The sequence below is a fragment of the Aethalodelphis obliquidens genome, unplaced genomic scaffold (genome assembly GCF_003676395.1).
Source record: "Aethalodelphis obliquidens isolate GAN/ISIS:26980383/991018 unplaced genomic scaffold, ASM367639v1 scaffold38, whole genome shotgun sequence".
NCBI classification, from domain to species: Eukaryota; Metazoa; Chordata; class Mammalia; order Artiodactyla; family Delphinidae; genus Aethalodelphis; species Aethalodelphis obliquidens.
In genome coordinates, this window is record NW_020837982.1 from 11241755 (window position 1) to 11265106 (window position 23352).

Consider the following 23352-nt stretch of genomic DNA (forward strand, 5'->3'; position numbering starts at 1 on the left):
TTACCTAATTTGTCCCTTTACTCTGTCCCTATCACAATCGTATATGTATATAGTATGAGAGTTTAAAAAAATGTGCCAAAAAACAGTACAAAGCTGCTAAGTGTTTGAGTTACAAAACTAAGGAACAAGAGCATGGCAATGAGCCTCAGCTTCCACATCTGTAAAACGGGGTTTTTGTGAGGATGGACGAGATCATGTAAAGTACCTTAATGGGTGCTCAATAAATTCTTCCGATCATTATTATTGTCACCGTAACTAGCCAGAATACAGAAGTTAAAAACATATCCCTCCCCGACTTCCCTGGTGGTCCAGTGGTTAAGCCTTAGTGCTTCCAATGCAAGGGTCATGGGTTCGATCCCTGGTCGGGGAGGTTCCACATAGCGATCGGGGTGCGCCCTGCCCCCTACAAAAAAAAAAATATATATATATATATATATATGCCTCCCACCCTGCTAAGAATTAAATAAATGAATTCATTCAGAAAAGATAAAAGTGAAAGAAAGCCAAGGGAGTAGGGGGAGGGTAAAGCGAGTCCTGGACAGGTAAGGTGCTCTCTCCGTCAGAGCTCAAGCTGGCTGCACGGATCTGACTGTATTTTCACAAAAGTTAAAAGACCCCGGCGGGCAGGAGGGGGCGGGGGCGTTCTCATGCTTCGCCTCTTCCTGCGGCGCACGCGGATGACGCAAGTGGGCGCGCCAGGATTCCAGGAGCTCAGGGACTGCGAGAACGGCTGCCACGTGCGTATGGTTACCGCGCGCAAACCCGGATACCCCTATATGCTTCACCCCGTAGCCACCCACCCAAAGCCTGATCCAAGCCGGTGCAGGATCCTCACCAGGCCGAGCTGCGCCCAGCGGGCGCCTGGGTGCCCGCGTTAGTGCAGGTGTCCATTCGCGTTTGTTGGACGCCTGGCAGGGGAGACCCCACGTAAACTCATCCCCTGTATGACCATTCATTCAACCAAGAAAAAATCCGTTGACAGCCTGTTTTATGTCAAGTACCATGCTGGTCTCTGGGGAGACAGCCCTGATGTAGACAATCCTGTCTTTGTGCTCTTGGAGATTCTGTTTCGCTGGGAATGATAGACGAAAATCAACTGGTATAATAAACAAAATGATTTCGGGTTGTGATAATTCCTGTGAAGGAATTATGGTATGGAGGACAACTGAGGCGCCTAACTTGAAAAAGGGTCATAAGGGAAATTCCCTGGCAGTCTAGTGGTTAGGACTCAGCGCTCTCACTACCGAGGGCCGGGTTCAATCCCTGGTCCGGGAACTAGGATCCCACAAGCCACGAAGTGCGGCAAAAGGAAAAAATAAAATAAAATAAAATAAAATAAAGGGGGTCATAAGCATTGGGTGGGGGCGCTGAGAATGGGAGGAATCACGATCTGGCAGGAACATTGGTTGCTGAAATGAGACCTGGCCTGGAACTTGTCAGTCTACAAGTTTGAGATTTTTTGGTTTTTAAGCCCCAGGTATTGTTCTAAGCCTTGGTAATCCGATGGCGGTAAAATAGCTACAGTTCATGCCCTCATCGAGGTTTTGTTCTAGTGGGGAAGGCAGAGCTAAAAATAAAATGTCAGATAGTGATAAATACCATATAGGAGATTAATATAAGACCATCTCATAATGGCTACTTCAGAGCAGTTGGTCAAGGAAGGCCTTTTCAAGGAGGTGAATTTTACCTGAAATTTAAATAACAAGAAAGCTAGCCATGCAAATAGCAGGGTGAGAAAAATGCCTTTCGGAACTGAGCTTGGCAAGTTAGAAAACAGTAATAGAAAAGAAGCCAGTGTGATTGGTGCACTGTAGGCGAGAAGGAGAGTGGTGTGAGATAGGGTTGGAGAGGTAGGCAATGGCCAGACAACATAAAGCAGGGTACTGAGTTGGAATGTTATACCGTGTGTGATGAGAAGCCATGATCTCATTTATGCTAACTTGTGGCGAGTGGATTGTGGTTGGGGCAGCAGTAGGATCAGGGGTCCTGGTCAGGAGGGCTACTGGTGCATTAGTCCAAGTGAGTCCTGGTACTGACTTGAACTGGAGTGACGGTAGCAGAGAGGAAAGGACGTGGACAGATTTGGGATATGTTTGGAAATGGATTCGCTGGCAGATTGGGTATAGAGAGGGCTCAGGGAAAGAAAAATTAAGATCGACTCCTGTGTTTTTGACTTGAGCAACAGATTGGATGATGGTGGTGTTAACCGAGATGGGGAAAAATGGGGGGAAACCACAGGTCTGGAGAAACGATAAATCAAAATTTCTGTTTTGGCCAGAACAGGCTATCTGTGTTTATGAGATATCTATATGGCAGTGTCACCTAAGCATTTGAATGTACTAGTTTGGAGTTTCAGGGAGAGTCAGAGTTGGATAAAGTTATGGAATCTGTTGGCAGATAGTAACTCGAATCATGTGAAATGGCCATTTTGAGTCAAAAATGGTTGAATGCTGGCAGTTTCATTGGTTCAGTCTCATAGATTGTATTTAAAGCCACAGGTCCGGATGAAGTCTCTTAGGAAGAACATTTAGAGGGAAGAGAAGAAAGGGCACAGTCTTGGGCACCCACCATTTAGAGGTGGAGCAGAAGAGTCGGAGCCAGCACAGGTGACCGAGAAGGAGCAACCAGAAGGGAGAGGAATATCAGGAGAGTGGTGTCGAGAAGCCAAGAGAGGAGGGTGTTTCAGGAAGTAGAGAATGAATAAATCAAATGCTGCTGAGAGGTCGAATAAGGTAGGAAGTTAAGTGACCTCTAGATTGGCAACGTTGCAGTCTTTGGTGACCTTGACAGAATAGTCAAAGTCAGCCTTGAGTGAGTTAGATTTGAGATGCCTATGAGTTGTCCAAGTGAAGAAGCGAGGCAATGAGCTTCCTTTCCTCCCACTTCCTTGGGAAGAGGGCGTGTACACCTGGGAGACGTGTGTGTGTGTGTGTGTGTGTGTGTGTGTGTGTGTGTGTGTGTGTGAGAGAGAGAGAGAGAGAGAGAGAGAGAGAGAGAGAGAGAGAGAGGGCGGGGGTGGGGGGGAGAGAAGGAGAGGGAGGGAGGGAGAGAGAGAGAGAGAGAGAGATCAGAGCTGAATGAATGGTGCAGATCAGAAGCCCTCAGCTCTGCTAGGAGGGAGGTGGCCCTGAGCACTGGAGCAGTGATGAAGGCCTCCCAGAGTTGGTGAGACCTGTACTCACCTTGACAAATGGGAAAGCTTTGGACAGGATAGGGATAGGCATAGGCATTCTAGGATGGGGCAAAGGAATGGCGAGGAGGCTAGGCAGGGTTTAGTGAGTAAAGCCAGGGTCCTATCGAGAAGCAGTGGGATCAGAAGTTGAAAAGTAGTTGGGGAATAGATGTGGAGAGCCTTTGACTGTCAGGCTAAAGGCTTTGGATTTACCTTGAGCAGGGAGATAATATTTTGAAACAGTGAAGTAGAAGAACTATCATTTGACTTCACTGGCCAGCCCCGTCCAGCTCATCCTTCAGGTTCACGCTTAGATGCCATTTCCCTTAGGAAGGCTTTCCCACTCCTAAAGTGCTAGGTTGGTACCCACAGTCCTGTGGCCTTGACCACACTGGACGGGAAATGTCTGGACACATTTATGCCTCAGTGCCCCCACTGCTTTCCCCCACCACATCCCTAATGCTTCCACAGCCTCAGCTGTCCTTGAAACTTGAAATCAGTTCAACAGATAGGCTCTAGTGAATGTTATTTTTTCTGACTCATCTCGCCAGCAAAGGACACCTACAGAGATGTCCTCAGTCCTTCACTTCTATGTCCGTCCCTCTGGCCACGAGAGGGCAGCCTCTGAATATACTCAAAGGAAGCTGCAAGGGGAACTGCCAGAGCTGCAGGGTGTCAAGACCGAGCTGTGCTACAATGTGAACTGGACAGGTTGGGCCACTTACTGGATTCTTCGGGAGAGGTGCCAAGTGCCAGGGGCAGTGTCTCAAGGTGTCCTTGCCCTGTCTCCCTGCAGCTGAGTCCTCCCCGAGCGCCGAGGAGATGAAGAAGCTGACGTGGCTGTTTGGCTGCCCCTTGTTACTGGACGATGTCGCTCAGGAGTCCTGGCTCCTTCCCGGCCCCACTGACCTGCTGCTGGAGGTCGGGCCCAGGCACGTGTCTCAGCCTCGGGTAGCTCGTTCCACGGTCCAGAGCCTGTCAGCCTTTCCAGACACACTGCCACCCCTTTCACTTTCATTCCTCTTCCTCCTCTTGCGGTCCTTGGGAGACTAGTTTTCCCTTCATCCTACTCCCCGCCTAGAAAGCTGGGCACATGCTTTCCCCATGTGGGAAGATACCTTTGAAGACTGAGCCAGCTGCCAGGCATGTTCTGGAAATACGACACGTTGTATCCTGAGAAGTTGAAATTGAAGCATTTTGTTGCTACAGGAACAGTTATGGTTTGATTTGAATGACCTTTGAAAGCAGGTTTCTTGGTGCCCAGGTCTGAGGCTGGAGGCCAGCGGTGTGGGCAGGTGCGGGGGGGTGGTAAGTAGAGGTGGGAGATTGCCTGGACAGCAGTGGGCAGCATCCACCTTCTCAGCTGGGGCTCTAACCATCTGGTCCTAACCAATCCACAGGCTGAACTTCTCCACGCCAACATCCAGCAACATCGTGTCAGTGTGCCAGGCTGCGGGGCTGGGGGCCGTGGACCGCGTGGAGCCGACCCGGCGCTACCTGCTCTCGGTGAGCTCGTAGGCAGCCAGGTGGGCATCAGGAGGAGGAAGCGGAAGAGATTTTGGGTCCTAAACTCTAAGGAAACGCTGAGAAGCAGGGGGAGGAGTTCCTGCTTTGACGCCTGCCCTGTTTGCAGGTTGTTCACTGCCTGAGGCCACCTGGTCAAGGAGTGAATAGGACAGAAACCCAGCCTGTGCTCCCCTTACTAATCTGTGCGTGCTGACAGGGACTCATGCCTGGAAGGAGCGTCTTTTTCTAATCTGAACCAAGGTGCCAGAGAGGCTAGCAGTGGGCTGGTCCTGTGTGGCTTGGAGGACGAGGGTGGACCATCTTGTCCATTCTTCAACCCTGCACCCCTCGCCTTCTGTGTGTGTCTCCACCCCTAGTTTGCCCACCCGCCTTCGGCTGAGCTGGAAGCCATCGCCCTGGCTACCCTGCATGACCGGATGACGGAGCAGCACTTCCCCTGTCCCATCCAGAGCTTCTCCCTGGGGTGCACCCCAGCACCCCTTGGCGGCCCAATTGACATACTGGCCGAGGGCCGGTCTGCCCTGGAGAAAGCCAACCAGGAGCTAGGTGCGCAGGGGTCCCTGGAGGAAGGCCCAGGCCAGGCTAGTAGGGGTGCTGAGTCCCACAGTCAGCTCTTCTGGTGGTTTTCTCCTAGGTCTGGCCCTAGACTCCTGGGACCTGGATTTCTACACCAAACGCTTCCAGGAGCTGCAGCGGAACCCCAGCACTGTGGAGGCCTTCGACTTGGCTCAGTCCAATAGGTGGGGAGGAATGGGGACATTCTGATGTCTGAGCCCGTGGAGGTTGGAAGGGAAGACCGCAGGGACTCTGCATGGCTCTCTCTTGGCCTAGGGGCCTCCCTGAGTCTGTCTGAGTACCTGGGTTCTCCATCCATCCCGTAGTCTGCATTCACATCTTGGTTTTATCTTCACGCTGGATCTGGACCATCCACAATGACAGACTGTTGGAAGCTTATGACTTCTGGAATCTGTTTTGACCTGTGGCCGTAACTCTGCCGTTTATGCTGATGAGAAGACATGGCAAGGCCTGAGAAATGACCCATGTTTCCACCCTGCCTTTCCCTCCCCACGTCACCCCCTGCAGTGAGCACAGCCGACACTGGTTCTTCAAGGGCCGACTCCACGTGGATGGGCAGGAGCTGGCACACTCGCTGTTTGAGTCCATCATGAGCACCCAGGCATCCTCGCACCCCAACAACGTCCTCAAGTTCTGTGACAACAGCAGGTGGGCTGTGCCCTCAGCTGGGGTGACCTCAGACCCAGGGAATGGGAGGCCCCAGGCTCTGGTGGGGTAAGTGCAGATGCCAGGAAGGAAGTGAGACTCAGAACGGATGTGTCCACAGTGCAATCCAGGGGAAAGAAGTCCAATTCCTGCGTCCCGAGGACCCCTCACGGCCAAGCTGCTTCCGGCAACGTCAGGGGCTGAGACATGTCGTCTTCACGGCAGAGACCCACAACTTCCCCACAGGTGAGATGAGTCCCCAGGAGGGATAGGCAGGGTCAGAGTATAGGGTAGGGCAAAGGCCCCAGGCCCACCTGGGGACCAGCAGGTTGGCTGCATGTCCTTATTTTCAGTGGGGTGGTCAGAGGTGGAGTTTGCCTTTTCAGTACCCATACCCTCCCTCTCTCTGCACAGGAGTAGCCCCCTTCAGCGGTGCGACCACTGGCACGGGGGGCCGGATCCGAGATGTCCAGTGCACAGGCCGCGGGGCCCACGTGGTGGCAGGCACTGCTGGCTATTGCTTTGGAAACCTGCACATCCCAGGTCCCGTCTCTTTCCTCTCTACCCATCTCCCCTTCCAGATCCCTTGTCCTGGCAGGCACTTATCTCTTAGGTCAAAGGGTCATCATGGGTACCTTTTCTTGGGAGGGAGGGCTCTAGAATAGCTGGCCTTTCGCCAACCATGGTTGTGAGGACGGTAGGCCAAGGAAGACCCAGATCTGGCTTTGCAGAACCACAATTTTCTTTATAAACCAGTATCTACTTAGCCAAAAACAATTGTGGTACTGGCTTGGACTTACGGCCCTCAACTGCCCCCCAAATCCAATTGTTTTGTTTTGTTTTGTTTTGATGTGGACTATTTATAAAGTCTCTGTTGAATTTGTTTATTGCTTCTGCTTTTATGTTTTGGTTTTCTGACTGCGAGGCACGCGGGATCCTAGCTCCCCGACCAGGGATCGAACCCACACCCTCCGTCCCCCACGCCCACCCCCCGAACTGGAAGGGGAAGTCTTAACCACTGGACAGCCAGGGAAGTCCCAAAGTCCAGTTTCTCGGAAAGTGTTAAGAACTCTGGTCCCAAGAGTCAGACTCTTCCTGAAGGCCGTGACTCCTCCATCTTCCATCTCTACAGTCCACCCATCTTTCTCCTTGCTGCCCAGGTTACAGTATGCCCTGGGAGGATCCAAGCTTCCAGTATCCTGGGAACTTTGCCCGACCCCTGGAGATTGCCATCGAGGCCAGTAATGGGGCTTCTGACTACGGCAACAAGTTTGGAGAACCGGTTCTGGCTGGTGAGGCTTGCGGGGGCGTGGGGGATAACAGTCCCAGAGGCGGGGTGGGGTGAGATGTGTGACCCAGCGAGCGCTGAGGAGCCTGGCCGACCAGACCCTGTCCCCTGTCCTTGTGCCATCCACGCTCCAGGCTTTGCCCGTTCCTTGGGCCTCCAGCTCCCAGATGGCCAGCGGCGCGAGTGGATCAAGCCCATCATGTTTAGTGGAGGCATTGGGTGCATGGAAGCTGAGCATGTGAGCAAGGAGCCCCCAGAGCCAGGTAAGAGCCCGCCACCTGTCTACCAGGTCCAGCCAGCTTTCTCCCCAGCACGTGGCAGCCGCAGGAGTGGAATTTACAGGAACTTCAGTGGTTTGTTTTTTATCTCCCAGCTCATGTCTCCTCTCCCCCGTACAGGCCTTCAAGGCAGGGCAGGGCTTTATGCCAGTGGGGCAGGCTCAGTCTGTGTGGCCTGTTTCTTCCCGGGTTGACTTCTGCATGGCAGAGGCCCACCCTGCTAAGTCAAGGCAGCCAGTGTTTATTCAGGGCCTGTTTTTATCTGCAAGCTCAGTTCAATCGGTCGACATTTACTGAGCGCCCATCGGGTGCTGGGCACCATGCTAGGACCTGTGGTGGAATCAAGATAAAGGCCAGGTACCATTTATTGAATGGGTGACCTGTCACATGGCTCAGAATTTAAAAAGCAAAGAAAGGTTATACAGTGGAAACTCTCCTTCCCCTGACCTTCAGCCACCCAGTTTCCCTCCCTAGAGATAACCAATGTTAATTGGTTACTTATGTACCCTACCAGAGGTTTTTCCTGCATACATAAACAGACCCATGTGTATATTTGCCCCCCCTTGTTTAAACAAATAGCACGTGTGCACACCTTTTTTTTCTTTTTGGCCTCGCTGCGCAGCTTATGGGATTTTAGTTCCCCGACCAGGGATCGAACCCGGGGCCCCAGCAGTGAGAGCGCTGAGTCCTAACCACTGGACCGCCAGGGAATTCCCCACCCATTTTTTTAATAACCATTTTATTAAGATGTAATTCATATAACATAAAGTTTACCCTTGTAAAGTGTACAAGTCAGTGGTTTTAGTATATTCACAAAGTTGTGCATCAATCACCACTAATTCCAGAACATTTTCATCATCCCAGAAAGAAACCCTGCACCCACGAGCAGTCACTACCCATGCCCCCTTCCTCAGCCTCTGGAAACCAATAATCTACTTTCTGTCTCGATGAATTTCCCTGGTATAAATGTTGTGTTTGGCTTCTTTCACTTTGTGTGATGTCTTAAAGGTTCATCCATGTTATAGTATGTATCAGTACTTCATTCCTTTTTATGGCTGAATAATATTCCATCGTGTTGCTATATCATTTTGTCTCTCCATTCATCGGCTAGTAGACATTTGGGTTGTTTCTGCTTTTCGGCTATTATGAATCATGCTGCTATAAACATTTTATTTATTTATTTTTGCCTGCACTGGGTCTTCGTTGCTGCACGCGGGCTTTCTCTAGTTGTGGCGAGCGGGGGCTACTCTTCGTTGTGGTGCGTGGGCTTCTCATTGCCGTGGCTTCTCTTGCTGTGGAGCACGGGCTCTAAGCGCATGGGCTTCAGTAGTTGTGGCTCGCTGGCTCTAGAGCCCAGGCTCAGTAGTTGCGGTGCACGGGCTTGGTTGCTCCAAGGCATATGGGATCTTCCCGGACCAGGGCTCCTGCATTGGCAGGTGGATTCTTAACCACTGCGCCACCAGGGAAGCCCTGCTATAAACATTTGTGTACAAGTTTTCCTATGTACTTATGTTCTGAATTCTCTTGGGTAGGTAACTAGGAGTGGACTTGCTAGGTCACATGATAACTGTACCCAGTCTTTGAAGCAGCTGCACCATTTTACATTCCCCTCAGCAGTGTGTGAAGGTTCCGATTTCTCCAGATCCTTGCCAACTCTTATCTGTCTCTCTGATTATAGCCATCATAGTGGATGTGAAGTAGTATCTTATGGTGGTTTGGGTTTGCATTTCCCTAATGACTCAGGATGTTAAGCATCTTTTCCTGTTTCTTGGCTATCTGTATACCTTCCTTGGAGAAATATCTATTCATGTCCTTGGCCAATTTTAAGTTGGTTTTTCTTTTTTTTTTTTTGGAGTGTAAGTTAGAGTTCTTTGCATATTCTGGGTACTAGCCCCTTACCTGATAGGTAAATGATTTGCAAATATTTTCTTCCATTCTGTGGGTTGTCTTTTTACTTTCTTCATGGTGTCCCCTGAAGCACAAATGTTTTTGATTTTGGTAAAGTATAATTTATCTGTATATTTTTTCTTTGTGGCTTCTGGCTTATAGTGTCACGACTAAGAAACCACTGCCTAAGCCAAGGTCACCAAGAGTGACTCATATATTCTCTGGTAATACTTTTATAGCTTTTAGCTTTCACGTTTAGGTCTCTGATACATTTTGAATTTTTGTATATGGTATGAAGTAGGGATCCAACTTCCTTCTTTCACATGTGGATATCCAGTTGTTCTAACAAAATCCTTTTTGTAAAAAACTGTTCTTACCCCCATTGAATTGTCTTGGGACTCTTGCCAAAAATCAGTTGGCTATAAATGTTTGGGCTCATTTATGGACTCACAGTTCTATTCCAATGACCTATCTATCTACCTGTCTCCTTCTGCTAGTAACACACTGTCTTGATTACTGTAGCTTTGCAGTACGTTTAAAAGCAGAAAGTATGAGTCCTTCAATTTTGTTCTTCTTTTTCAAGATTGTTTTGGCTTTGTTCTAGGTCCCTCGAATTTCCATATAAATTTTAGGATCAGCTGGTCAGTTTCTTTGAAAAAGGTGACTGATTGTGTTGACTCTGCAGTTCGCTTTGGGGAGTATTGCCATTGTAACAATATGAAGTCTTCCGATCTATAAGCATGAGATCTCTTTCAATTTATTTAGGCCTCCTAAGATATTTCATAATTTTCAGTGTGTAAGTCTTAAGTATTTTATTCTTGTTGATGCTGTTCTAAGTGGGTAGGTATACTTCTGCACCTTTCACTGCTGAGGGCTTGGATTCAATCTCTGGCTGGGGAACTAAGATCCTGCAAGCCGCGCGGCATAGCCAAAAAAAAAAAATTCTCTGTTTCGGTGGCTTAGTTTTTCATTATATGGCTTATACCATAATTTATTTAACCAGTTCTCTGTTGTTAGCATTTAGATTATTTCTTGTCTTTGGTAATACAAATAATGCTGCAGTATTTAATTTTGTACGTAGGTGATTTGTACCTGTGCGAATAAATCTGGAGGGTAAATTCCTCAAAGTGTATTTACCCAATCAAAGAATTTTGATTGCTCTCCTCTAATACCAGCTTCCCTTTATCCTCACACTGCTTCGTTCTCACACGTCTGGTCACTTCCCGGGTGTTCTGATTCTGCCCTCCTTCCTCGCAGGCATGGATGTTGTGAAGGTTGGGGGTCCTGTCTACAGGATTGGAGTCGGGGGCGGAGCTGCTTCGTCCGTGCAGGCAAGTGCAAATAGCGCAGGTGCCAACTCCATGACATCTCTGGGCCCCATGCATGGGTGGGGTGTGAGCTCCCAGCCCCCCTGAGCTGAGATGTGCCATCTGTCCTCCCAGGTGCAGGGAGACAACGCCAGCGACCTGGACTTCGGGGCTGTGCAGCGGGGAGACCCGGAGATGGAACAGAAGATGAACCGTGTGATCCGGGCTTGCGTGGAGGCCCCCGGAGGAAACCCCATCTGCAGCCTTCATGACCAGGGTGCCGGTGGCAATGGTGAGAGGAGGGGTTGGGACGGAGGACCAGGCCTACGTGGTCTCCTGCCAGGTTCAGTTTGGGGAGAGGTATCGCGGATCTGCAACCAACCAGCTAGCTCTGGGCCCCACTCTGCACCCACTACACGTTCTGGATGGACTCAGGGTTAGTTGCTGGAGAGGGTGCAGTAGCGGTTCAAACAGGGATGCACAGAATTAGGGGCTCCTTTGGAGGCTGGGAACGGCCTTTTGTTTGCCCGGTACTGACCAGGGCCAGATGAGAGCCTCTCCCGGAAACCCTCTCACCAGGCAACGTCCTGAAGGAGCTGAGTGACCCAGCTGGAGCCGTCATTTATACCAGCCGCTTCCAGGTGGGTCTCCTCCCTGAAGTCTGATTGTCTCCCTGCCCCTGTCAGTCCCAGCCGGCCCCACCCATCTGTCCCCCACTCCCAGCAAGAACATGAGACTGGGAGCACCCGCTGACCCTTCCCTTTCGTCCTCCCCCATGGATGTGCAGCTCGGGGACCCGACCCTGAACGCCCTGGAAATCTGGGGGGCTGAGTACCAGGAGTCAAATGCACTTCTGCTGAGGCCCCCCGACCGGGACTTCCTGAGTCGTGTCAGTGCCCGGGAACGCTGCCCAGTTTGCTTTGTGGGCACCATCACGGGAGACGGGAGGGTGAGTTGGCTCAGGGAGTCGGTAACAGATGCTGTGCGTGGGCTTGCCCAGGAGGGAGGGTGTCTCAGGAAAGAGACGAGAGCATGGGCGCCGTGGGGACCAGCGTGGGGCCGGGGGGCTCAACAGGAGAAGCCAAGTGGGGTGGACAGAGCACCTCTGCCCGGCTTTCCAGAAGTGTTTATTCCCTGCTGGTGGTCACAGTCTCGTTCTCTCTGGGCGGTGTCCCTGTGGTCTACAGATAGTGCTGGTGGACGATCGGGAGTGTCCTATGGGAAGAGATGGCCAGGGGGATGCCCCCCCAACACCTCCCCCGACACCTGTGGACCTGGATCTGGACTGGGTGCTGGGCAAGATGCCCCGGAAGGTATGTGGGGGGCGGGAGGTTTCTCCTTCTCTGGCCCAGCCCTTCAGACCATCATCTGCCCTACACGTGCTTTGTCACCTGTGTGCCCAGCACCTCCCCAGGCGCTCACACCACTGTTGCCACCTGTGTTGCAGGAGTTCTTCCTCCAGAGGAGTCTCCCCGTGCTGCGGCCCCTGGCCTTGCCCCCAGGGCTGAGCGTGCGCCAGGCCCTGGCATGGGTCCTCAGGCTGCCTGCGGTGGCCAGCAAGCGCTACCTCACCAGCAAGGTCTGCCCCGCACCCTTGCTCCGCCCTCTCAGCCCTCTGCGCCCTTCCCTCTGCTCGCCCAGCCCAGGGGATGGCTGTGGGAGCCCACCGGGCCCGAGGGGGACGTGGCAGGGGCAGGGCAGCTACCCCGATGGCCTAAGCCCCTGCTGTCCACCCTGAGCCTTGTTGTGTCCAGGGTGAGCCAGGCCTCCTTCCACCCCCTTGTCCCTGTCCCTTGGCCTCTTGCTAACTCCACCTGGTTCCGCAGGTGGACCGCTCCGTGGGCGGCCTGGTGGCACAGCAGCAGTGTGTGGGACCCCTGCAGACCCCTCTGGCAGATGTGGCGGTGGTGGCACTGAGTCACCAGGAGCTCGTAGGGGCTGCCACAGCCCTGGGAGAGCAGCCCGTCAAGAGCCTGCTAGACCCCAAGGTTGCTGCCCGGCTGGCTGTGGCTGAAGCCCTCACGAACCTGGTGTTTGCTCTGGTCACCGACCTCCGGGTGAGTCCCCTGCAGCTTCTGTCCTGGAGCCCCCGGCCTCTGGGACGCAGATGCGACCACCGCCTGCTCACCCCTCTGCCCGCAGCCTCTCCACACCGCCCTCCCTCCCTAACGCGAGTCTCTGCCGCTTCCCAGGACGTGAAATGCAGCGGGAACTGGATGTGGGCGGCCAAGCTCCCGGGGGAGGGTGCGGCTCTGGCCGACGCCTGTGGGGCTGTGGCAGCCGTGATGGCGGCCCTGGGTGTGGCAGTGGATGGTGGCAAGGACTCCCTCAGCATGGCTGCCCGGGTTGGCGCTGAGACCGTGCGGGCTCCTGGTGAGCTCTGGGCGCCCAAGGGCGAGGGGCGGCTCTGTGGGCCGGGCTGCGCCTCACTCTCCACTCCTTGCTCTGCAGGGTCGCTGGTCATCTCAGCCTATGCTGTCTGTCCAGACATTACAGCCACTGTGACCCCAGACCTCAAGTGTCCCGGAGGGAGAGGTACGGGTTCTTCCCTCTCCTCCGTGCACTGTGGATTCACAGCCTGGTCCTTTGTTTGGGGTCTGCTTCGTGAGTGCTGGGCCCCCTCGTTCAGCACTGGGGCGTGGTGCCTTCTGGGGCTGGTGGTCTGGGTGCCTCACCACGTCCTGGAAACTTCAGTGAGCACGGCGGGAGGGCTTCTCCTGAGCCAGCCATCTCCCCTCACCGCGCCCCTGTCTCCCCAGGCCACCTGCTCTACGTGCCTCTGAGTCCTGGGCGCCATCGGCTCGGGGGCACAGCTCTGGCCCAGTGCTTCTCCCAGCTCGGCGAGCAGCCTCCCGATCTGGACCTTCCCGAGAACTTGGTGCGAGCCTTCGGCATCACCCAGGGGCTGCTGAAAGGTGAGTGAGGCCCTGGAGGAGACGGTGCCTGTGGCTGACACGGGGCAGGCACTGGCCAGCTGAGCACGTGCTGGGGGGCGAAGAGGGGTCTGACGCCCTTCTCTCTGGTTCTCTGAGCGAGCCCACACTCTCGCCCCCGTCTTCTCCCAACTGCCCAGAAGGGGGGCGGGGCTGCCAGGTTTGGGTCCCAAGGCTGCCAAGCATTTTATTCCTTCCTCCAGACCGCCTCCTCTGCTCAGGCCACGATGTCAGTGACGGAGGTCTCATCACCTGCCTGCTAGAGATGGCCTTTGCTGGGAATTGTGGGATAGAGGTGGCCGTCCCTGCCCCTGGGGTCAATGGTGAGGAGCCTGAGGTCTAGGTTCCAGCCTGGGCTGCCTGCCCCATCCTGTGGACCGTCCCCATGTCCTATTAAAGAGTAGAGTGTCCCCAACTCCTTTTCCCCTGAGTCCCTTGCTATCTTTTCTGACCACTGAGTCAGGTGGCACCTCTGAAACCTCCTGCAGACCCTGAGGCCACATCCTTGGTCCTGCTTTCCCAGGCCTCACCCCATCCCTGACCTCTGCCTTTGTTCCTTTAGCCATAGCCCCCTGACTCCACCTCTGAGTCCCTGGCAATACCCTAGTCACCTTGACCCCTCTGTTACTCTCCCAGCGCTGCCTGTACTGTTCGCTGAGGAGCCAGGCTTGGTGCTGGAGGTGCAAGAGCCAGACCTGGCCCAAGTACTGACACGTTACCGGGAGGCTGGCCTCCACTGCCTGGAGCTGGGCCGCACGGGCAGCGCCGGGCCCCATGCCACGGTGAGGAAGTGAGGAATGGCAGGCCTGCAGAGGGAAGGTCGTGGTTTGCCTCTGCCAGCCTTGGAGGGGGCCCAACGTGGACATCTTTGCTCTCAGCCCCTGAAAGATCTGCCCCCGTCTCTAGGTCCGGGTATCAGTGAACGGGGCTGTCGTTCTGGAGGAGCCCGTTGGGCAGCTACGAGCCCTCTGGGAGGAGACCAGTTTCCAGCTGGATCGGCTGCAGGCAGAGCCCCACTGTGTGGCCCAGGAAGAAGGAGGGCTGAGGGAGCGGACGGGGCCCACCTACTGCCTGCCCCCCACCTTCCCCACAGCTTCCGTGCCTCATGAGCCTGGTGAGGAAACATGTGTAGTGGCTTGGCTGCCTGGGCACTTTGGGGAGGAGCCCAAGGCTTGGATGCGGGGCCTGCCCTGGACAAGGTGTCTGGGGCGCTGGGGTGCGGAAGTAACCCTCTGGCACAAGGACACTCCTCCCCCCAGGTGGCCCCGCCCCCCGCATTGCCATCTTTCGAGAAGAAGGCAGTAACGGAGACCGGGAGATGGCCGATGCCTTCCACTTGGCTGGGTTTGAGGTGAGCAGCTTGCCCGGCAGAGCCGGGGCTGGGCTTTGGGCCATGGGCCCTCTGACACTTGCCCTCCCCCTCCTGCCAGGTGTGGGACGTGACCATGCAGGACCTCTGCTCTGGAGCAGTCAGGCTGGACACGTTCCAAGGCATGGCCTTCGTGGGCGGCTTCAGCTACGCAGACGTCCTGGGCTCTGCCAAAGGTGGGTGTGCGGCCCTGCCCACTCGCTCCCCGCACGTTCCTGAAGAGCTGCCTTAGCCCCCTTCTACCTTGACTGAGAACTGGCCTCTCGCCTCCATAAGGCTGGCTGGGGAAGCGTGAGCGCATTCATTCTGGGCCAGCCGCCAGCAGGCCTGCAGGTAGCCTTTTTTTTCATTCATTCGTTCATTCATTGACTGCATTGAGTCTTCGTTGCTGCACGTGGGCTTTCTCTAGTTGAAGCGAACGGGGGCTACTCTTCATTGCATTGCGCAGGCTTCTCGTGGTGGCTTCTCTTGTTGCGGAGCACGGGCTCTAGGCACGCGGGCTTCAGTAGTTGTGGCACACGGGCTCAGTATTTGTGGCTCGCGGGCTCTAGAGTGCAGGGTCAGTAGTTGTGGCGCACGGGCTTAGTTGTTCCGTGGCATGTGGGATCTTCCCGGACCAGGGCTCGAACCCGTGTCCCCTGCATTGGCAGGCGGATTCTTAACCACTGCACCACCAGGGAAGCCCTCTGCAGGTAGCTTGTGAGGCAGGTGGGCTGGGTGGCACTGTGCCAAGCCCGGGGGCATGTGCCCTGTCAGAAGCAGCAGCTGCTACTCAGCTCCAGCAGGCTGTCCTGTCGGAAAGCAGGCTCGGCACAGCCAGATCTTTCTGTTTCTCAAGATAAGCCAGAAATCCTGATTAAATGTTAGGCAACTGAATAAAAAATTTTGAAAATGCTCTGTTGCCTAAGCAGAAAACTCGTCATGGGCCGTCTCAGGCCCAGGAGTTGGCAACATCTGTTTCAATCAGTTAAACCTGCTTTTTTTCCCTGGCGTTTGCCCTGAGCTCTGCAAAGGGGGGAGGTCCTGAGCGAGTGTAATGGGGCACGCTGGGATGGAAAGGCGACAGTCCCCCCTCATTCCGGTGCTCACCCCAGCCTCCTGTTCCTGCCTAGGGTGGGCAGCCGCTGTGACCTTTAACCCCCAGGCCGGGGCTGAGCTGAGGCGCTTCCGGCAACGGCCAGACACCTTCAGCCTGGGCGTGTGTAACGGCTGCCAGCTGCTGGCCCTGCTGGGCTGGGTGGGAGGCAGTCCTGGTGACGAGGCGGCAGAGATGGGCCACGAGTCCTGGCCGGCCCGGCCTGGCCTCCTGCTGCGCCACAACCAGTCTGGGCGTTTCGAGTCGCGCTGGGCCAGCGTGCGAGTGGGGCCCGGGCCGGCCCTGATGCTGCGAGGGATGGAGGGTGCCGTGCTGCCCGTGTGGAGCGCCCATGGGGAAGGTCAGGCTCCGGGGAGTCGGGGAGGGCCTGAGGGCAAGGGTGGGGGAGGACGCCAGGGAGCTCTGCTCTCACGTCCCTCCTTCCCTCGTCCCTCCTTCTGCCCCAGGTTACATGGCATTTTCTTCCCCGGAACTCCAAGCCCAGATTGAGGCCAGGGGCTTGGCTCCGCTGCACTGGGCAGACGATGACGGCAACCCCACGGAACAGTACCCCCTGAATCCCAACGGGTCCCCAGGGGGCATGGCTGGCATCTGCTCCCCCGATGGCCGCCACCTGGCTCTCATGCCTCACCCTGAGCGGTCTGTGAGGCCTTGGCAGTGGGCGTGGCGACCTCCTCCGTTTGACACTATGACCACCTCCCCCTGGCTCCAGCTCTTCATCAATGCCCGAAACTGGACCCGGAAAGGAGGCTGCTGAGCAGGCCGGGGAGACTCCCCTGGGCCCCGGGGTTTTCACCCACGGTGTCTTTAGAAGTACCTCATATTATTTCTGTGTGTCTTGGACAGACAAGGACCAAAATGCCCAAAAAAACCTTGGCTAATTTTATGAATCTGTCTATGCCTTACGCTGTTGGATCTGTTTTCAGTTCTGTTCTAACACGTTTTGTCCTTTGTGGGCCTGGGAAGCAACATGCGGTTCAGAGAAACTTCCTGCGGTGGGAAGTTAGGATGCATGGGGGGAGGGGGTTCCATTGCCCCGCTTCGCTGCACCACATCACTTATGTCACTCATCTGAGCTCGGAGGGATGTCCTATGCCCCCCTTCCTCGTCGGGGTTTAAGGGGATGGGGGAGGACAAAAGCAAGCAACTCAGGACCTCAGCGTGCTCATCTGGAAAACAGCAGAAGCTTTCTGGATTCTTCTTTCTATTTTTATTTTATTTTTTAAACTTTAGATAGAGAATTTTAATTAAATTGGCATCGTTAAGACCAAAAAGATAAAATGGACATTGTCAGTGTATCTTCAGCCCTTGCTTCAACAGGCAAATGAACACAGCTTGAAACACACGTGAATTTTGCTTGTCTGTGAGACAGTGAAGGGAGCTTCTCAGTACTTAAATATATTAATATAACCAGTTATAGAAATCTAAATCTAAAACCAATCTCCTATAGGGTTTGAGAAGGCATTCACCATATCCCTGAAAAGTTTAACATTCCTTATTCAAGTTTAATCATCTCTTTAGAAGGGGAAAACAGTGATAGTACTTGTTGAACCAGAATTACTATCAAAATTCAAAAAGCTGACCATATTCATTTAGCCACAAGCCAATCTTATTCAAATCAGGACAGAAAGACTACATCATCCGTTCATGATCTGAAGTCTGCTATATGAGATCAATTTAAATGTGGTACACATAAAAAGTCATGAGACATTTGTTTCATAATAAATAAGGCAATGGCCAACTATTACTCATTAGTAGCTTTTTTGAGATAAGCTATCAAGTCTGCCCTTTGCGGTACGCGGGCCTCTCACTGTTGTGGCCTCTCCCGCTGCAGAGCACAGGCTCCGGACGCGCAGGCTCGGCCATGGCTCACGGGCCCAGCCGCTCTGCGGCATGTGGGATCTTCCCGGACCAGGGCACGAACCCGTGTCCCCTGCATCGGCAGGCGGACTCTCAACCACTGCGCCACCAGGGAAGCCCTTGATTCTTCTTTTTAAATGCAGTGCTGTGCTAAGTGTAAGCAGTTGTTGGCAGCTTCTGTGACAGTGTCTCCAGCTGAGTCATAGGACTGCCCTGGTGCTGGCCTCTGAACTCAATATTCCTGATCTTTGCTTCTCCTAGTTTAGCAGCTCCCTTCCTTATCCCTAGCACTGAGCCTTTAGTATGCATTTATTCTTTCATTCGTTCATTCATTCATTCCATTAATTTTCGATGGTTTGCTACAGTGCCAAGCACTGTCGCTGCCACCAGGGAGTTTATGGTCTAATAGGCTTTAAAATAATATCTGTGGGACTCCCTGGTGGCGCAGTGGTTAAGAATCTGCCTGCCAATGCAGGGGACACGGGTTCGAGCCCTAGTCTGGGAAGATCCCATATGCCGTGGAGCAACTAAGCCCGTGTGCCACTACTGAGCCTGTGCTCTAGAGCCCACAAGCCACAACTACTGAGCCTGTGTGCCACAACTACTGAAGCCCACGCGCCTAGAGCCCGTGCTCCGCAACGAAGACCCAACACAGCCAAAAATAAATAAATAAATTTTAAAAATCCGCCTGCCAACGCAGGGGACACGGGTTTGAGCCCTGGTCCAGGAAGATCCCACATGCCGCGGAGCAACTAAGCCCATGCGCCACAGCTACTGAGGCTGCGCTCTAGAGCCCGTGCGCCACAACTACTGAGCCCATGAGCCGCAACTACTGAAGCCCACGTGCCTAGAGCCTGTGCTCCGCAACGAGAAGCCACCGCAATGAGAAGTCCACACACCACAACGAAGAGTAGCCCCTGCTCTCCACAACTAGAGAAAGCCTGTGTGCAACAACGAAGACCCAATGCAACGCAGCCATAAATAAATAATAAAAAATAAAATAATACCTGTATGTGATGTGTATATATATATATATATATATATATATATATATATACACACACACACACACAACAGGATAGTATTCAGCCACAAGAAAGAAGGAAATCCTGCTGTGTGCGACAACATGGATGGACCTTGAAGGCATTATGCTCAGTGAAGTAAGTCAGACAGAGATAGACAAGTACTATGTGATCTCACTTATATGTAGAATCTAAAAAAAGCTGAACTCAGAAACAGAGACTAGAATGGCGGATGGGGGAAAGGGGGATGTTGGTCAAAGGGTACGAACTTCCAGATATTAGATGAACAGGCTCTGGGGATCTGAGGTACAGCATGGTGATTATAGCTAATGATACTGTATCATATACTTGAAAGTTGCTACCAGAGTAGATCTGAAATGTTCTTACCAGGAAAAAGAAGTAGGAATTATGCGATGTGATGCAGGTGTAAGGTGTGATGCAGGTGTACGGTATGGTGGTAATCACTTGCTAGTGTATCAGATCAACACTTTGTACACCTTAAACTCACATAATGTTATATGTCAACTATATCTCAATAAAGCTGAAAAGAAATAGTATCTGTATATGGCACCTGCCATGAACCAAGCATATGCTAGGATTTTATATGTAACTAAATTATTTTTCATAAGAGTTCAGCAAAGTACTTGATAGCCCCCCTCCCTTTTTAAAACAAAGGAAGAATTAAGGTTAAATAAATTGCAGCATTTGCTTCCTACTGCCCTGCAATCACATTTCCGGAGGCAGCATCGGCAGGACTTCTTGCTGACAGCTGTCCTTGCTCCCTTTGCTCACAGGAGTGTGTGTAAAGGCCACTTCCTTGTGACCGTTGTGACTGTCCTGTCGTACAGCTCAAGTCAGTTTGCCCCCTGAATAGCTCAACACCTTGGTTAAAGAAATTTCCCTGAGAATGGAGACTGGACTCTCAGATCCCTGAGGGCGGGCTGAGCTGTGCACTCCTAGTAGAGTAGCCTAAGGAGAGACTGATGAAACAGTGTTGAATCATGGCTATGGAGAAAATAACTGTTTCAGGTCTTTTTCTCATTGCTTTGCAAACTGACCTACCCTGAGCAGTCTGCGGGAGTAGGGGTCACTTTTGGCATTTCAGTATTCCTCCCTGATGCTAGGAAGCCGTGTGTGTGTGTGTGTGTGTGTGTGTGTGTGTGTGTGTGTCTGTGTGTGCGTGTCTGTGTGTGTGTGTACATAAAATATAGGTAATCTCAAATGCACAATTTTGAGGGCTGATACCAAGTCTTGGATGTCAGGTTTACAAGCGCTTGACGCAAAAGTAGAAGGATGGTATGTGAGGTACCCTGCTGATTGGCTGTGATAGGTAAATTCATGCATTTTGGAGTTGGAGCCGTTTCTGGTTTAGATTACCCTGGCCAAGCAAGACCCACCCTCGGACACTACCAAAACCAAGTCAGCTCAGCTTCTGTTTTTATCCAGAAGCCTCACAACCCTGTCCTTGCTGGTCCCAACCCAGCTTCTATCTCCCCACCTCTCCCAAAGGCCGTCTAGCAAACTACCGGCTAGCTCTTTTCTGCCTCTCTTTGCCTTCCTGGGAAACCAACTGCTCTGAAAGCCACTCCACAGCCCCTCCATGTGGTGGCGTTTATTCTCAAACCTCATCTCACCTTCCTCCGGCCAGGGAGTTGGGGTTTGGGTCCTCTCTGTACCACTCCCAGATTATTCTCCACCCTTTTCGAAGAAAATCTTGCCCATTTTAGGTTCATACCATTCTATATCACCTTCACCCCCTACTTTGTGTTCTGCTGACTTCCCCATCACTCCCTGTGGAAGGGGATGCCAGCTGTTCCCCGATATCTGATTCCCCTTTCTAGAAATAGGACCCTCCAGTATTTTAGCAGGGGTTGTGGCTGCCCAAAATAAAGATGACATCTCCCAGTGTCCCTTACAGCTGTGACTAAATTCTGTTTTGTTTTTGGCCATGCCACGTGGCATGTGAGATCTTAGTTCCCTGACCAGGGATTGAACCCGTGACCCCTGCAGTAGAAGCATGGAGTCCTAACCACTGGGCCACCAGGGAAGTCCCTGTGACTAAATTCTGATTGGTAGGAGAGAAAATGATGTATACAACTTCTACGTGTTCTTAAAGGAAGGGGTGCAACCTGAACATTTTTCCAATGACTTCCTCCATTCTACCTCGGCCATGGAATTTTGTCATCACCCAGACATGCTTCACTTCCACACTCACTCAAGCACCCTACCTCTGACCATAACCTCCCTTCCTTCCATCATGCATTTTCCTCTTCAGTACTTGGATCTCAAAGTCATCAGGACCTCCAGCTCAATCACATCTTTCCCCCAATCCATTTCTTCTCTCTTTTTCCCTCCTTATCCAACTTCCAGTAACAGCTTTTCCAGTGCCCTTCAACTTGACCCAGTATCTTTTCATCATTCCCATTTGACAAAATCCCAACCCATCAGCTTTCCCAGAGAAAGCCAGACAACAGGGCAGATTGTCCCATTGGAAATTCAGCATTACCCACCTATGGGGGAAACGGGGAATCAGAATGAGAAACAGAGACCAAAGGTAATAAGAGAGGGCACCCAAGTGGAGCAATGATAATAATGTACCGTGAACAGAAGGAGTATGGTGACCTCAGCTCACTACACCCGAGGTCTGAAACAAGACCATTAACAATAATGTCCAAACCTAAGTCTTGTCTTTTTTTTGGGTGTCATCAGTCAACAGCTCTCTGACCAAATTCTTCGTTAGATACTGGAGGCTCCTACGGTAGCATCACACACCTCCTTTTCTAGCCCAAGTCACTGTTGTAATTTCTTTTTCAGCATTGCAATCTTTTGTTGTTGTTGTTTTGTTCTGGGTTTTTTTTTTTTTACCACTGCAATCTTACATTGAACGATGTGTTTCTTTGCTCAACGAGTCGTCTCCTCAGTAGAGTGTAAACTCCATGAGAGCAGGAACTCCATTTCTGCCCTCCACTGTATCCTACCACCTAGCATGGTGCCTGTCACCTACAAGGTGCTCAATAAATATATGTTGAACAAAGGAATAAATGTGAATGTTAAAGTTAGTAAAGGTTGATACACATTTCTTTCCTTAATAGAAGAGTGAACTTATGGGTGGCTTTGGGTGGCTTTGCTTTGCAAGTCCTCAAGCATTTGCCTTTTTGACTTCAGTCCTCCAGTCATTCCAAGTTGCAAGCTCTTGTCCTCATGTCAAATGAAGGACGGTGTATGCATGTGTGGGGGCGGGGGGGGGGCGGCGTGGAGAGACAGGGAGAACCAGTAAGTCTTGTCTCTGTCTTAACACCTGCCTGGCAGCCAACAGGGCCTTCAATTTCACAGAAAAAGACACGGCACTGAACTGAGCATGCGTTCATCCCTTTCAGCCTGATATGTGCTGGAAGGAGGGCTCCAGGAGGGCCGGGCACAGAGTGGGGGACGTGTGTGCAGGGGTCCGGATGGGACCCTTGGAGAAGGCCACTTTCTCCAGAGAGGCTCCCAGCCTCTCTAACAGGCCAGCGCACCCCTGGGCGTCCCTCCAAATAGCACCTGGGACACCCTGCCCAAACCCAGGTGTGGACAACAGGGGTAGAAAGGAAAAAAGGAGGTGGACGCCAGACAGTTGTGAGCCTGTGGGAGGAGGGTGTCCCCCAAAGCAGCTGAGCCTTCAGAGGCCCCGGGGTCCCACAAGCTGTATTTATTTCCCCAGCACCTTCTGCATTCAAGACCCTGGGGCAGAAATCAAAGAAATCCTCAGCCTGTCATTAGACATTTGGGAGCAGCAAACAGCCAGATGGTGGAGCCTCGGGCACTGCTGCGGTGGGGCCTGGGTTAGAGACCTCTCTTGGGCTTCAGGAAAGACCCTCCTATGTGAGCAGTCCACTAGGAGTGCCAGCGACTGGGGGCCGTTTTCCCCCAGGACGGGTGGCCTTGTGCAGCTTCCTCTGTCTGCTCAGGCTGGAGGAGAAGCCCTTGGCTAGAGAATGGGACAAAGGGTGTGAAACAGGGAGCCCTGCCCCATCTGTCACTCAGGTAAGAAAACTGTCAAGGGCCTCCTCCCTGGGCAGGTGCACACACAGTGGGAGAGGGCCGTGAAGCAGACAATTTCAATGAAACATCTTTGAGAGGAAGCTCAGGGTACAGGTGGGAGCTCACAGCAGGGGATGCAGCCCAGACTCTGGATCAGGGAAGGATTCCCGGGATTAGCTGACACCTGAGGGATGACTAGCGGCTGGTCACAGGAGAGGGGAGGGAGGGAAAGCCGAAGATATGTGCAAAGCCTCAGAGACGAGCAATAAAGCCAAGTTAAGGAAATGAACAAAGATGAGTCTGTCTGGAACATTAAAAGTACAATGGGAAACAGAACAGGCACAGTTAAAGGCCTAACAGAGCATGTCAAGG

General features: G+C 52.7%; 1 protein-coding gene across 7 annotated transcripts; it reads left to right on the forward strand.

Moving 5' to 3' along the window:
- Nucleotides 1-718: 718 nt before the first annotated feature.
- Nucleotides 719-17825, forward strand: PFAS (phosphoribosylformylglycinamidine synthase). Of its 7 annotated transcripts, none has more exons than XM_027131001.1 (28): nt 719-737; nt 3724-3883; nt 3969-4104; nt 4573-4678; nt 5056-5245; nt 5334-5439; nt 5783-5923; nt 6042-6166; nt 6335-6463; nt 7081-7212; nt 7343-7471; nt 10631-10704; nt 10816-10972; nt 11260-11321; nt 11468-11629; nt 11868-11993; nt 12128-12259; nt 12507-12737; nt 12873-13053; nt 13132-13215; nt 13440-13595; nt 13817-13936; nt 14250-14395; nt 14520-14727; nt 14873-14964; nt 15044-15158; nt 16095-16418; nt 16525-17825. In XM_027131001.1, the coding sequence occupies exons 2-28, from the start codon at nt 3742-3744 to the stop codon at nt 16833-16835; spliced, it is 4017 nt and encodes a 1338-aa protein (XP_026986802.1). In that variant the 5' UTR covers nt 719-737; nt 3724-3741; the 3' UTR covers nt 16836-17825. The 7 variants fall into 7 exon arrangements, 6 of the variants coding, with proteins under 6 accessions (XP_026986802.1, XP_026986801.1, XP_026986803.1 ...); XM_027131000.1 differs by lacking the exon at nt 719-737 and adding an exon at nt 747-2732; XR_003438028.1 differs by lacking the exons at nt 719-737; nt 16525-17825 and adding an exon at nt 747-2732 and having other exon boundaries at nt 15044-15315; nt 16095-16159.
- The last annotated feature ends 5527 nt before the right edge of the window (nt 17826-23352 follow it).